The sequence below is a fragment of the Seriola lalandi genome, unplaced genomic scaffold (genome assembly GCF_002814215.2).
Source record: "Seriola lalandi dorsalis isolate HSWRI2012SDOR001 ecotype SW California unplaced genomic scaffold, Sedor1 jcf7180002054580, whole genome shotgun sequence".
Taxonomy (NCBI): domain Eukaryota; kingdom Metazoa; phylum Chordata; class Actinopteri; order Carangiformes; family Carangidae; genus Seriola; species Seriola lalandi.
Window position 1 is genome coordinate 1,885,984 of NW_019525133.1, and position 16,475 is coordinate 1,902,458.

Here is a 16,475-nt window from a genome sequence, read left to right on the forward strand (position 1 = left end):
GTGTGATACATATTCATACCTTTCCAAATGATCAGACTCCTTGTTTGTCATGGTGACTTCTTAGTGGCTTCGTTATGAGGTGGGCTGACTGAGACTGAGCTTTAACAGCGACAATAAAATAAGTTATCATGGCATCCTTGAATGATTCATGTTCATCAAATGAAAACTTTTATCCTCATGAGTCCTTATCTAACTAGTTTTAAAAAGGTTTCTCTAAAGCTCAGCAAGGTGAGAATGAAATCAAAACAACGTGTCGTAAACAGTCATAAAGGCAGTTTTATTTGGCTCTGATTTCATCAACCAAACTTCTCAGTTTAAATGTTATCCTGAAACATTTGTCTCTGGCCTACGAGTTATAGGTTAAAATGTTCAAAATCATGTTTTCACCACCTAGTGTAAGTGGGGAACGGCCTCAGAGCAGTTCTTATATTACTGTGCTTGTAAAAAAACAACATAAAAAGAAGAGAATGATTACTGACGTACAATATTTACACTTTACAATGGCTTTTAAACATGTTACAGTTATGCAAATAAACACAGTACATTTAGGATTTACAAATGGCATAAACATTTAACGACTAATTTAACACAGCACTAACATATTTCCCAACAGAGAGCAGTTGCCCTGACTGTTGAACATGTGTGAACATCTCCAGAAACAAAGAAAAAAGCATTACTTGCACACTTCTGTACACGAATGCAACAATGGTATGCAGGGCTTCACTGACTTCAATCATTCAGCAGTGGTGAGAGGACGAGCACTGCGAGTGGATACACTGCAAATACAAAATGCATTATCCAAAGTGAACACTGACACAGGGAAAAGAACTGCACTGTGAAGATTTTAACAGCTGAATCCTTCCTCTTACACCAGCAAGTCAACGACAAATAACATCAAGGAAAGTGCCAAACTCAAAGTGCAACGGCATGCTCTGAATCGAATGAACGATGCATGAATAATCAGAGTTCAAGAATAATTCAGCCATACAAAATCAAAATGTAATGGGATAAAGGCAAAGAGGGGAAAAAAAAAAAAAAAGACAGGACAGATAAGGTAAAAAATCATGTTGATACGGTGGAGGAGGAGCTTGGGAAGCTCACAGCGCTGAAGTCATCTGACTTGGCTCGCACACTCAAGGACAAAGTGAGCGTAAATGTTAAACATACAAACACCGTAGTTAATGTTGAATTATTTGGTGTTGGTGTAATTCTCTGGAACACAATCAGCCTGTCGAATCTGTTGAGGCTCTGCAGCGTCTGCCAGTATCAGGAGAACACGCTGAGCGTCCAACACATGCCGTGAGCAGTGTGTCAGAGCCTGTGTGAAATGTGTGAAAAGAGCTTTTCCTGTTTGTACTTCACTGTGAGAGTGAACTTATAAGGAAATGAAGGAGACTGACTGTGAGACTGCAAAATGAGCTGATCCCTCAATAAAAATGTAGAGGCTTTAATATGAGTTTGACTAGTTTTTAGATGATGCACCTAGAAAAACTGCTGGAACTGCTGCATTTTTCCATTACATTTAAGGAAACAAAGGATTTGATTAATATCTATTTTTTTTTAGCACCATGGCGGCATGGATATAAAAGATGTATTTGGTATTGAATACATCATAACAATATGAAAAACTGAATAAATAACACTGCTCTATGGGCCACAAGCTACACTGACAACTTGCTGAGTTGTGCTCCATTTCCCTTTTTCTTCACTTAAGTCCAAAAACAAACCTTTTCGCACTTCTATTATTCAAGCAACTTGACTGATTATAAAAAACATCATATATTTCAGCATTTCATTTGAGAAAAAAGTATAAAAATCACCAAAGAATGCAAAAGAAATATCCTAAATGACACCATGTTTCTTTCTTTTCCTAAACTTTTCCATGGGGAAAATCACTCTTCATCAGAGTGCTCTGTGCACAAACTGGTGATATTGAAGTTAAATAGTTAAATAGATAAATAGTTCATTGGTACCTGAGCGAGGACAACAAAGCACCTTTTAGAGGCGTTAACACCGAGGTGTGATGTTAGCCCCCTTTCACTAGACACTCTGTGACGCTTCCAACTGTCCGCAGGGTCTTACAGAAGTCTCAGTAATTAGTGCAAATCAAGAAAGTCTCTATCTGTTGATGGGAGATATACTCGTCCATGACAACAAGAGCTCAGCAGTCCTTATGAGTCTTTGGTGGTCTGTAGGGCAACACCGGCACAGGTCTGAAACGGAAGCAGAAGTGTAAACACATGACAGTAAAGATAAAATGTTCCCAATCAATGACATAGCACATGCTTAATAGTGTGTCCTGAAGCAAAATCTCCCCTTGCAGACACAATCTGATTAAACATGTTGATCTCCTGTCTAAATAAGCATGAGGCATTTTTTCTTACTACTTTCTGTCATATTTTTGTTACACTTCCAGCACGGCACAAGCCTGAATTGATTTCCGTTGGATTCATGCAAAGGCTTCAGCAGAACGAGGTTAAATATAGAGAGATATTAAATGGAACAGTGTAATAAAACTATGACTTCACCATCACCATCTTATGCACAACCAAAATAACTGTGGTTTCATAAACCAGGAATCACTGTGAATGAGCCAACAAGGTTTTTTGCCTTTAGTGTGGTCGGGCACAAGAGGCTGAAAAACCCTCGTACTACCACAATAATAATCAGACTAGCAGTCCTGGGTGGATGGATGAAACTATGAACATCCACCAAACACTCTGCACACAGCGTGTGAGCAAATGGGAGTTTAACGAGTCACGAGAGTCTCAAAAAGTGATGAAACTGTTGAGAAAATCTATTAGAGTTTGTCCCTCATGCTCACGATGGTCATTAATGGATAATTAATCGCTGGAAAAATAAGAACAGAGGACACTTCTTTTCTTCCTCAATATCATTACTTTCCGGCAGCGTCCTCTGATGCCAAACATCATGCAACATTTTGCTTGATTCTGTAAGTCTGAATAAAGCTGCAACAATGAACGACAACAAGCCGTCACTTTAACAGGCATTTGAAACCATGTTGCATATTTCCCGTCTGAGACATGTGATTCCGGTCACGTTGCACTGACCTGCTGGGTAGAGGGATGGTGGGTGGAGGCCTGGGCACAGTGGGGATAGGTATGGGGAGGGGTCCAGCGCCGGGGATGTGGACCCCCGCTGCTGTGGCACTGTGACCCAGCCGAGAGCTCCTCCCTAGTGGGTCTGCAGGAAGGGGTTTCTGGGGTGGACTGGGCTTCTCAAAGTCCTGAAGAAAAAGAAAAGTCACATTCGGTGCATCAGATCAATACAATTTGCTGGGCGACATTTATTTTAAAAAAAAAACACCACAAAGCACATTAATCTTATCTTTAGACACATGTATGGAAAACCGAATAAGATAGCACGTCACCTTCTATCTCCCTTTAAACATGAATTAGCTGTATCGAAGCTATGTGTAGACAGAAGCAGACACGTTTCACTAGAGGGCACTGTGTTATCAGCATCTTCTCTGAATTCCTACCACTAACATGAGAGGAATCTCAAACCGCCTCCTCCGCGTCACCACCCTGTCTGTGGCAGTGCTGTGCGAGTGCAGAAGGTTATCTGAATGAGGTGCCATCATGTGTTACTAATCTACAGCGAGGAGGCGAGGCAGTGATAAACATCTGCTACCAGGAATCTGGCTACCGTCACGCACGCACACACAAAACCTCCCCCACACCCCCACACAAACACACACCCACACCACACCACACCACACCACACAGAGTACTACATGGACAAACTGAAAGTAATATGCATACATACAAAAAAAAAAAAGTTTTCCACATCATGCATGGATAAGACTTACAGAGCTGGAAGGTTTAAAACATTCATGAATGCAGTCAAGATGCGACCGAATTTGTCACATCAACATACAGAGTCATAAACCTGTGAGTGTTCACTGCTGCGTGACTCCGAGGACTCGATCCCAGCCATGTTTGCACGAAGGTCATTTTTTAACAGAAACGCCTGAGGAACCAAATAACCTGTAGAAAGATTGGCTGCTATAGGGATTGTGCTTTTCATGTCTTCACTATATGGCCAAAAGTATGTAGACATCCCCCTGATCACACACGTTTATGGTCTGGAGCTTGTCTTTCATGATGTGGGCCGATTGGTTTCAATTAAAGAAAATCTTCATGTCACAGCTACAATGATATAGTTTAGATAATAGTGTACTTCCAACTGTGTGGCAACAGTTTCAGCCTGACAACATCCCCTGTGCACAACACAAGGCCTATAAGGAAATGGTTGTCACTGTTGGATGTTGGAGAACTTGACTTGCCAGCACAGGGCCCAGACCAAAACCTGCACTTGGACCTCCACCTACTTTATGTCCACATACTTTTGGTCATGTAGTTAGTTAATGTGCTGTTACATTATCTATTAATCTGCTGTTTATTTCTGTATTTCTTGTTTTGTCGGACACACAACCATGTGAACATGCACTTTAAATGTTCAATTGATCATCAAATTAGTTGCCTGTTACAAATTAAGCAATAACTTTGTACATAACATATTTCAACCATATCTGAATTACCACAAGTCACACCATAGTATATTATATGCCGACTGGTAATCAGTAAGTTCTTCAAAAAACAATAGCAACAATTCATTCATGTCATAACATCTTTTTCTTTATACAGAAAAAGTTGTTTTTACAAACACAACATTTGCCCAAAGCTTTTCAGACACAGTTAAAAACACAAGATACCCCACAGAGGTTGAAATGTTATGATGCTTTCATCAGACGGAGCTCCGTTAAAGGCACAGCAGGTTTGTTTCAGTTAGAATCTGCTTCACAGTCCCATGTGGATACTGCTTTTACTTGTCGAGAATTTGGGGGTGATAAAACGTACACAGTAAGATCCCATTAGAGGGATCTGTGTGAATATTAATTGAAACTAACAGAGACTTCCACACACAGTGGACCACACACTGTGATCTTCAAGTACACATTCACTCCTGACAAACCAGTCCTGTGGACCGTTCAGTTTCAGTGAAGAGCAACTCCTTCTCCAGAAAAACACACAAAATCAGGCTGTTTTTTTTTTTTTCTCCAAAGAGAGGAGAGGAGAAAACAAAGATGTAAATAGACAGATGCATCCACTCAAATGCAAGAATAATCCAGGACCCATGTGCATTCTAATGCCGCTCTTGGCAGAAACCCTCACACTGTAACTGGAGTCTTGGTGGTGTTCACATGTCTTAATTCAAAATGAAGGATTGCACTGTCCTCTGGCTTGAGAAAGATCTATGAGCCTTGGGCTTACAAGCACCTTTCAAAACCCTCCGGAGGAACTGAAAAATGCGCGGTCGTCTGGCCAAAAAACAAAGCTATTTTTCTGAGTTCCTGAAAAGATGACATTTTGGAAAGGCATGACTTTCACTCCTCAGCGGTACGATGCCGCAGTCTACTTTTGCAGCGCACCTGAACCAGGTTAGAGCTTATTTTCCTCACATTTATTTGACTCTAAAGATATCTGATATGTATTTTTCCTTCAGCCGAACAAGATATTAACAGAGCGTGTCTGTTTGTGAAAATTCTCAGCTCCTACACTGATTTCTTTTCATACACCACCTTATTGTAATAAATGCAGGATAGGCTTTATTCTCCTGGAAACCCCTCCATATTAATGGGGTGCTGTTGGCATGCAGGCAGAAGACAGCCTTTGGAAGAAGTCTTAAAATAAGACATATTGGCACAGACAGCAGGGGAGGTTGTGTCAAGTATTACAATAAGCTTGTAATACACTTTCTCTTTAAGGATTGATGTCCTCTACGTCCTTGCTGGACTGTCATTAAATCTCAACAGAATCCCCTCTTCTGTTTCTGACCTACATGCGGTGTCTCTTCTCGCTCCATCTGTTTCATTACAGCAAAATGAGCTAGTAGATATTAGCAGGTAGCAGGGTTTCATTGTTTTGGCAGCCCAGTGAGCAGCCTATTTATAAAGCAAACAGCGGCCTTTCAGCTAAAGTGCATCTTTAGCTGGCACAAGTCCACAACAATCAAGGGTGATATGCTGGACACCACAAAACCATCCAAACCTGGGTATGATGCCAGTTGTTTCTGCTGAGCACATATTCAGATCATTTACTTAAGAAAAAGTACCAACACGGCGATGTACAAATACTCTATTACAAGTTTAAGTCCTGCAGTTAAAATCCTGCTGAAGTGAAAATACTACATAAAGATAGTTAATGCACATTCACGAGTGTGTGAGTAGCACTTTACTGCTGTATCTGCTCGAGTTGCAGCTAGTTTTAACTACTTCATATACAGTTAGGTAGCGTGTAGTCCAGCGCCTCTCAACCTTGGGGTCTGGCCCCCTGATAAATCTGTTAGTTATGTTACAACAAATTGCAGTACAGCTTCTTCTGATCTTTGCTTTCTGTAAAGTATTTAATATTTTTACCTCACTCACCTTCAAATCACTTATTTAAATGATAAATGATGTCTCACAGACATCTGAAATGTGACAAGAGGGTCCAACTACATGAAGCTTACTTTCATGTAGGGGCCGACCAGCCCAACCTTTTGGGAATCACTGGTTTAATCTTTAATAATGTATTGTATTTTATAAGCTCATATTTTTTAATGTAAAATATTTAATCTGAAGAGTAACCATTAACTGTAAAATTCATGTAGTGGAGTGAAAAGTAGCTCACTATACTTGCTTCCAAAACGCAGTGGAGGAAGTAAGTATAAAGTAGCACAAAATGGCAATACTCAAGCACCTCACTTGGTACACCTGTACTTAGTCACTTTCCACCACTGCTGCTCATCTAAATGATTAAGGCCTGAGGTATTAAAACGACATGCTCCCCTCTGAGTCCTTCATGATCTGGGATTATGTTTTGCTCTTTATCCAACAGAGACAAGTGTCATATGACAAAGCTGATGTCTTTTTTCTTTTCTTTTCTTTTTTAAAGCAGCACGAATCTGCCAATTTCCCATGCACCCCCGCTGCAGCTCACAGAGAGCCAACATCCAGCACAACTCTCCTCGCTGTGCTGGTACACAAACGAATCAGGATTTGGATCCACCACCAGAGCAGACAGATGGATTTACTATCACCACTGCATCCAATACTGCTGGCTCAGCAGAAAGCAGCGCCTTACTCAGGAGCTGGGTCACAGGGAGGGAGGGAGACGGATTGAATTTTGCCGTCGATACGAGCAAGTGAGCCGCCCGCAGTGCAGAAGTGTAGCGAGTTGTGGTATCCAGCACTTTGCTACAACCTTTAAAAATGACCATACAGGTGGCTGTGCAAGTTTTAGACCATTAACTACAATTTGCATATATTCTACATTACTGCAGAAAATTTTTTAAAGAGTAGCTGGGTTTTCAGATTTATTTCCTTCCTTCCATTCCATCTCACTGGTTTCTGTTAATTTTAGTATGGCTATGAAAATCATAGACATAAAATTAGTTTGACATAGGTAATCCATTAGAGTCAGCACTTCTTCCGCTTTATTTATTGTTAACGTTACATTATTGTCACGTGGTAATGCAGCGTGAGCATGGACTCATTTTAAAGCTCTTCATCTGTGTCCAAGGAAACTGTGACATCTGGGAAATGAGTAGATCCACTTGATTATTTTTCAACATCCATATTTGTTTGTTGTTTATCTTATAAGTCTGTTTTTTCCAGCAACAAACCACCTTGACCTTGTAGTTGACAAAATTACAACTCATTTCCAAGATCATAAAAGAACATTAAGTGTTACGCTTCAAGCCAAAATGGAGGAGAATTACTTCAAGGACTCAGAAAAATGGAAATTTGAACATCTACAATTCATTAATCACTGGGAAATCATCATCTGCTGAAGAGGATTATGTGATACGACTGAAAGTTCCAGAACAGTGAAACTGTTTTGGCAACAACATAGCCCATGATTGCAATGCTTCTTTAGCAGCTGACTCAAATGTCTGATGTCAGAGTGTCCTTAAATGCACCACCAAGGATTCATTAGGATCCAATGAGAGTGTAAAAGAAAAAAATGCAAACGAAATGTTCACTGTGACCTATTTCGAGAAAGTTTCAAGTCTCAGCAGGTTTGTTTTCATCCTCTATTAAAAATGAAATGAAATTGATATACTGCAGAAAATCAAAGCAGAAACCTACGGTATGGTTTAGAAAATAGTCAGGAGTAATGTACGTTAAAATATTAATGGGCTATGCCACATATATGGTCCATTAAAGCTGTGGTCTAGAAAAATAAATTCCTATTTTAAACTATTAAAATACAATATATGACCAAGGAAAAGGTACAAACTATGTAGAATTTCTGAATTATTGAGTCAGCACACAGTGGAGATCAAAGTCACATAACTGTTGGGGAAAAAAAAAAAAAAAACATTCATCAACAAACCTGGTCTACTCTGTATGATGACTGCTGGCGAGGCAGACTGAGAAAAGGTGGCACTCGAGGTGGTGAGAGGGACGTGTGGGCAGGCAGGACCCTGTGGTGGGCCGGGAGAGGAGGCAGGGTAGGCTGACCCACACTCAGAGACACCGGCATGGGCTGGCTGATGTGCAGGGGCTGGTAGAGGGGCAGTCTGCGCAGGCTGTGAGAGTGGAAGTTGTGCGGAGGCAGAAGAGGCTCCGCGCTCAGGAGAGAAGGCTGGAAAAGAGGATGAGAGGAAGTTATCCTCAGTGACTCCATCAGTTATCCGTTATGGCAGTCATGTGGGTGTTTTTCACAGCAGATGTTTTGACTTGTCATAACAGGGAAGACATTAATGATGGCTGTGTTCTCTTCAAGTGTCCCCGTTAGACAATAAACAGACAGTAAACCGAAGCAGTAAACTGCAGCAGCTAAATGGAGTTCAGGCATCTTTAGTCTTATTATTCATCCCAGAGCTTTTTCTGTGACATTTCAAAATGTCTTTGTTTCTCTTCTCTTCCAGTCTCACTCTCCAAGATAATCATGTACCCCTAACATTTAGTATTCATCAACAGAAAATTAATGGAAAACCTTTTGTCAATAATCATTTGATTATTTGTCATATTTTTGAAGGCTGTGAAGGTTTTGAGAAATTACGACGGGCATTTTTCACTATTTTCTGACATATTCTAGACTAAATGGTAAGATAGATTTATAAAATGATAAACACATTAAATGATCATAAAAATAGTAATTAGTTGCAGCCCTAGTCTTGTGTAACGATTGCTGAAAAGCTTTAACCTGAGACACTGAGGTGTACTGCAGGCATAGAGCATAAAATTCCACTTCAGTCATAAACCCCTCCTTAGTGTGAAACAGCTGATGTCAGAGTCAGTCATAAAACTGAAAACAACATTATTATTAATATGATGTGCTGCAAATGTAAAAGCCAGAGTCTGACCACATGGCCTGACCAGCTGTTCCCCTCCACTCCAGAACAAACCAATAACACCTAAAATGGCCAGAAAGGATTTGGCTGCTGGACAGCACATGCACACACGCACACAATGTAGATGTATTCAGTGAGAGCTGACTGACATGTGGACACCAGGGAATGGCTGAAGTGGTCCTCCTCATGGACAGTGCGCTACTAAAAATAAAAGATAAGATAGACTTCGACACTCAATTATGATGTTAGACATAACTTTTATACACAGCTGCTGCAGATACAGGCCAGTGCAAACAAAAGGTAGATCCACACACACATACACACATACACACACACACACACACACACACACACACACTCATGCATATATGCATGTGTCTTCAGTTTGTCATACACATGCAAATGACAGGTAATCTCCCTTTGTGCTTATCATTTCCAGCAAACAAATCAAAACCAATTTTCTTCCTCTGCCTGAATCAATCAACTCTGCTCCCTCCTCATGAAAAAAATCATTTTATCATAAATATTAAAGAGGCTCAAAAAACAACATCCTGAGTCTCATTTAAAAGAGCAATCTCTCAATTAAAGTTTCTCTTCCTCCTGTCAACAATAGCGGCGTAATTAATATTTCTTCGATAGAGATATAGTGATGCTGAATCAATCACCCGGCTTACCGTCATCTGGCTTTGTCAACAAGCCTGGGAGCGTGACAAGTCGAGCTAAAGTATTATTATAAAAGAAATCAAATCAAATGGCCTATGACAGGAAAGAGCACACACACACACACACACACACACACACAATAAATATACGGGTGTATATGAATGTACATATACACGTATAAACAGTAAGAGACAGATTGTAGAGAGTGACTCACCTTATAAATACTGGCTCCAGAGGGTTTGGGTGGAGGTTTACGTTGAGGCGTTGGCCTGTACATGGACTGAGTCCTGATGGGGCTGGTCGGCCTGCTGGCCTGCACAGATCTGAAGGACACAATAAAAGAATTTAAAGGCCCCGAAAAACTATTTCCTCAATCAGCTTATTGTGAATGATGTGGTCTGACATGAACACAACCTTTTCCGCCAAAAATTTTGGTTGGTTGTTTCACATGACGGATCTTGTGTGTTTGTGTCTTTGTTTCTTTCACTGGTTTGACATCGTCTCCCTTAGAAAAAGGTGAAGTCACATATTTCTGTGCACCATTCAGAGTTCAGCTACATTTCAGTTAAAATGTGATGACCGCGTTGCCACAGGCCACTGCCTGTGATCAAACCATAACAACATACTCCTGATGAAACACATCAGATGAGGTTTTGAGTCTTGTCTTCTAAACTGATCACAATCCAAAAAACAGGCCTGTTTTCCCCCTGTTTACAAATGTTACTCATAGACACAAGAGCTCTCACTGGTTACACTCGCAGTTCATTCAAATTTAATTAACTGGAAGTTTACCAGTTGAACACAATCTCCATTTTCCCCAGCATTACTGCCACATTACACAGTTCTCTCCAGGAAACTTCCTGGAAATTATTAGGAGAATATCAGAGAAATTATGGACCTGTAAAATAAAGTGTTACCAGCTTTTAAAATTTTGGTGCTGTGGTGATGCTGCCATTTACATAAATTGCACTTTTGAGATAAGACACACATTTTGTTTGGCATAGAAATCATAAATTAGTTTACAGGGCAAAACAAATCTGTTTACCAAACAAAAAAGCTTTTACTTTACTTGCCTAAAGTTATGTACAGCTACCCTGGTGCACCCAAGCTAGAAACTGATAAAAAGTATTTCTAAGCCGAATTGATTCTGTAAAAACAATACACTGGAGTGAAACTGTAAGGTGTTACTTCAGATTTAAAAAGTTACAGCTTTAAAATGACGCAACAATTTCAGCAGGAACAAGAACTTTACTTAAAATTGAAATTTCTCAAGTTTTTTTTTCTTTTTGCTAAAGTCTAAGCAGCCTCACAACATGCAAAGCTCAATGGTTCTCTGTTTTGTTTCATGGAGCGATGCGTCACCTGAGTTTCTCCAAGGTGCTCTTCTTATTGGTGAAGAGGAGTCGCAGCAGGGTCTTCCTCTTCACAAAGATGATCACGGTGGCTACCAGAAGGCTGACCAAGGTAACCAGGATTGCCACAGTAATGACCACGCTGTCGGCTGATGCCACATATGACAACACGCACATTAATACACACACACGCACATCTACAGCACAGAACGATGACAGGACATGGTGCAAAGACCGTTACAGCTGGGCCACGGTCAGCGGCACAGTTTGACAGTAACATTTCCCTGCTCATTTCTGTTCCTCACTTTAAGTACTCACTTTGAAATCCATTTTCTCTCACAGAATCTGTAGTGTAATGTATTTCTGGGCGGAAGAGGAGTTTTGATGTTCTAGGTAAGTTATTCTCCAGTCCCAACAACACATCAATCCACTCCTGACTGCACAATAAAGTGATGTACAAGGTGCAAGTGGTGCAGCTTTGTGTTACTGCTTATTTCTGAGATAGTGCTGTTGTCTCTCTGACTGGTTGACTGAGGATAGAAATGAAATCGCCCTCAATACCTGCAAGTCTCATCGGCCCGCTGTCGATGCTGCCACCGAAGCCGCCTTTCTCACAGAATGGAGGAGCCCAGTGCGCTTCACAGTGGCAGTTCTTCTTGTTGTTGCACACCTGCAAACAAGTACATTTTACAGTTTATTACATGCTAAACTGGTATTTCTCTTGCTCAGCATCAAATGGTATCAAATATATATATATTCCTTTCAGCTAAACTCCACATATAAATGATGCACTGTCCTCTACAAAGGCTCAATCCCAACAACTGAAATGGTTTATTTTTTATAAATAAACTGCTCTTATTTAGTTAGTCTAAGTGACTTTCAATATAAAAGGACACCGGCTGCGTGTGTGTGTGTGTGTGTGTGTGTGTGCGCACACAAGTGCACGTGTGTGTCATAATAGATAAAACATGTGCATGGGAGAGAGTCCATCCTGTAAAAGCCTCAGGTTTCCAGCGCAGGAGTTTGATCCAGGAGGATTCCCTGGCGAATGTAACGCAGTCCAGCTGTCAGTTGGAAGGAGGAGGGAGGGCAGTTGTGCAGCTGTGGGGGATTTACATTTAGTACAGACGTACAGTCAAGTGCCTTCCCTGCCTCCAGGCCATGGACACTTCTTGACTGGGTTAAGAGGCACTTGGGGGCTCAGAGGGAGGTATGATTTGGGGGAGTTTTATGTGCATGACGGGAAAATTTTTGTTTCTATAACACAAAATGGACAAACACTGGCGCAAACAAAGCCTGTTAATTTCATCAGAGGGAACGGGTAACATTATCTTTCTCATCTCTTCAGTAGAATTTGAATAAGATACACAAAATGTGAAATGTGAAGTGTAAGGTGGAAAATATTTCTTTAAAATATGGGCTACTAACAAAAAGAAAAAACAAGAAAAAAAAAAAAGATTTAGTATATGTGAGGGCATCTCGTATATCAGCCACTGAATGTTATATTGGGTGCACACACGAGCTTCAGCTTCTCATATCGATACATTTGATGTATCAGAAAAGCTACAGCTGTAAACGTCTGCTTTTTAAACACCAAATGTAGATGCCAATGTATTTGGTAAAGTGAATGATAAGGTGAGTTACCTTGCAGACAAACAATGTTCTTTAAACTCTTGCAGTACATTTAGTAAATTCCTCTTTTCCAGTCAGGTCTTGTACTGTGCGATGTGTTTGAGAAAATGTCAGACAAATTGATTGGGCAGATATTTGTGCAGAAGAGAAGATGCAGCTCAGGTTCACTCTCTTAGTGGCATACCATTTCTCTAGAACTCACATTTTCTTGCAGAGTCATTTTTTATATGATTATTTTTATCTACTGGCAGCTACAAATTTTTTAGTCAGTTGTCTTGATTTATTTATTTTTATTGACGGGCTAATTTGGTTCAGGGGTGTTTGGTCAGTCGCAGGTTAATAAGAGCAAGTTTGAGGAATATACAGTTCCGGATGTTCAGCTTTGATTTCTCATCGTATATCATCTCTACACTATGAATAGCTATAATTGACAGTGAAGATCAGAGGTTACTGCAAACTAATGTAGCCCCTGGTGAGTGTTTGATTCACAGAACTAAACAACAAAGTAAATAAAACATAAAAGCACCACTTGAATTATTGATAAGAGAGAAAGGTGAACATTTCTTGGCAGGAAGTGTTACTTTTAAACTGCAATAGAACTACGGCTGTGGCCCCCCCCCCCCGCACTGCTGCACCGTATCTCCTCTCTCTGTACAGTCAAAAGATGATGGACAACAAAGTAGACCCTAAATGATGCTGTTAAACGGGATTGATTTAACCTCAGTTGGACAACGAAGATTGATCGGACAGCATAAGAGCAGCTGCCATAACTCACAGGCTGTACTGTAAACATGCGGTTGCTCTGCTGTTGTGTTCAATAATAGGACAGACAGACAGTCTTAATTTTTTTTCTCAGCTGGTAAAAAACTAAATAGATAAATACAGAATCCTCACAGGCTTGTAACACTGGCTTTGGTGCATAATCTAACACTAAATATTGAGCTAATATGTACTTTGCACTCACCCCACGTCCATTGCATTTCCCAGAGCACTCGTGCACACCAAAGACACTGACATTCTGGCACTGCCGGTTCATGCACACCTATGAGAGGAAGAGCATCGTTGATGAACTAAAGATAGACACAAAAATGAAGAGTAAACAAGAATAAATGTGCACACGTTTATGGCCTGTACCATAAAGTAGCATGTGCATGATTGATGCCTGCTGCATGTTCTCTCCAGAAATTAGAGAGTACAGTTGCAATTTCCCCATCTAAAACTTTCAATTTTCAATTCAGTTTTATTTGTATCACAAGGCACTTCACAGGGTAAGTTCAAGGCCTTCCTTACAGTATTATAGATAGAAACCCAACAGTTCCCACAATGAGCAAGCACTTGGCAACAGTGGAGAGGGAAAACTCCCCTTTTACCAGGAAGAAACTTCCAACTTCCACGATTTAGGGTTGGCGGCCGTCAATTTGGTTGAGAAATGAGTGAGAGAGGAGAGAGGGAGGAAAGGGAGGAATTAAATTTTAATTCAATTTAAAACTAGTCTGTAACTACTACATAAGCCACTCAGGTGGCTGCACCTCGCATTTCAAAACCCTTAATGCAGTTCAGGAGGTGAAGATGCAAAAGGCACAATACGCTGCGTGTCCTCTAGAACAAAGACAAACATCAGACTGGAAAAAGCCAGCTGTTGCTTTCATGTAGAAAATAAGGCCTGCATTAGGCAAAGCAGTTTGGAGCTCTCATCTTCCTCAAACTGCCACTATTGTGTGGGCTGCCAACTTAATGCCCCGATTGGCATGGAAAACAGAAAAACCTTTTTGAGAATAACAAAAGCCCATGACAAAGACCCACCTTCAGGCCATCAACATTTCCAGATAATGTGTGGCTCTAACTCATAATTTGGGAGACTGTAGCCAGGAGACAAGCTGACATGGCAGACAGCCATTTTGCACACAAAGCTCAAAGGCCTTTTAAGTACTGAGGGCAAGTCCTGTGAGGGGACTGAAAGAGCTTGTGGGGACTTGTAGGGACTGTGAAACGCCACCGTTTTGGTTCCTAATATGTTCAATTTATTGTTAAATTATTTATTTCTATCATGGAGAACCAAAAGGACTAGAATTTGAGGGAATCCTCAGGCACAGGTATAACTCAACAACATCATCATCTCATATGTTTTCATAAGGAGAGCATAGAGGCAGGAGCGAACAGCAACTTTTGCATTAGTGATGTTCTGAGCAGGGAAGCTAACATGCAAATGTGTCCAGGTGCTATAGAGTTGTTTTGAAAATATTTACCTACTTACTGATATAAAGCAGCAGAGGTGGTTAGTCAAACTGCCCATATGTGCCCCATGTCATCTGCTCTCACAACCAGTTTGCCATTAATGTAAGACTGAGTACAGGCCTTGTAACCTCACCCGGAGAGACAGTTAAGAAGGGAAGTCCTCCAGAAACCAAAAACGGGAGGCCTCTTGCTTTTGGCAGGAAGAGGCCCTGATGTCACTGTTGCTGTGTGAGAGGTTTTGAGGTAGGCACATAAGAGGAGAAAAGTTGAGAGGGACACCTAATAAAATAACTGGTTGCCATAAGGGTCTTTCCAGCCCTGAGCGTGATGTGTAGTGCACATCTGGATCACTGGATTCACTCAGGAGTTAATTTCATTAGTGCTTTTCTTTAGGAAGGGCTGCCCCTGTGTGTCTGCCTTGGCTCCGTGCTGCAGTTCTATCTGCCAGCACCCAGAGGAGCACTACTCTAGGCACATGCAGTTGTCAGTGTTTTGGGGTCTCCAGAGATCAAATAATATAGCTGCAAGGAAATAAACAACAAACTAACAGCTAAAATCTATAGAAATAATATTAACATTGAACAATCAGAAAATAGCAAAAGGAGACCTCAGGATGACAGAGGCTCATACATTTCTGGTGCATATAATGTGATTAAACGGTGTATGTTGAATCGTGATATTGAGTCATGAGCATTGTCTATCCTACTCAAGATAGAATTAAATATAACTCCATGATCCGTCTCTTTGCTATTAAATGATATACTGATCCCTCACCATGCCGTCTCCACACTTTGTACCAGCCAGAACCAGTCCAGGGTCGGGCATGTCGTCACCAAGGTAAACGTGTGTTCCTCGACAGAGAATACGCCCTCCTTCTTGTAGCGGGATGTTAGTTTCGATGGAAACAGCGTTTGTTCCGATCACTGGTCGGTTGGCTCCTCCCTGGCACTGAATTTTACCACACTTTGCATCCCTGCATGCAACACACACACAGAAACACCCATATGTGCACACAGTGAGATTGAAAAAGATAATTAAAAAAAGCCTAAAACATAGAGGCCTGTCAATGACAGACAAAGATAAGTAACTGTAGAGAAAGATGAAAGACCGCTGCAGAGAGCTGCAGCACTGCAGTCCTCCGGTCATTAAAGCAATTACATCAATTAACAAAGGGCTTGATTACAGAATTCACCCAAAGGGAGATCTTTAGAACAATTAGCTGACAAG

At 40.9% G+C, this 16,475-nt stretch overlaps 1 protein-coding gene across 1 annotated transcript in view; it reads right to left on the reverse strand.

Annotated features, from left to right (window-relative positions):
- Window positions 1-258: 258 nt before the first annotated feature.
- The window catches only part of adam12b (ADAM metallopeptidase domain 12b), a 42,613-nt gene continuing 26,396 nt past the window's right edge, over window positions 259-16,475 (reverse strand). The window contains exons 14-21 of the mRNA XM_023418065.2: window positions 16,023-16,221; window positions 13,978-14,055; window positions 11,943-12,051; window positions 11,392-11,530; window positions 10,244-10,352; window positions 8,403-8,654; window positions 3,072-3,247; window positions 259-2,213 (exon numbers count right to left, since the gene is read on the reverse strand). Of these exons, the coding sequence (XP_023273833.1) occupies window positions 2,162-2,213; window positions 3,072-3,247; window positions 8,403-8,654; window positions 10,244-10,352; window positions 11,392-11,530; window positions 11,943-12,051; window positions 13,978-14,055; window positions 16,023-16,221 (1,114 nt within the window). The 3' untranslated portion in view covers window positions 259-2,161. The remainder of the gene's footprint in view (window positions 2,214-3,071; window positions 3,248-8,402; window positions 8,655-10,243; window positions 10,353-11,391; window positions 11,531-11,942; window positions 12,052-13,977; window positions 14,056-16,022; window positions 16,222-16,475) is intronic.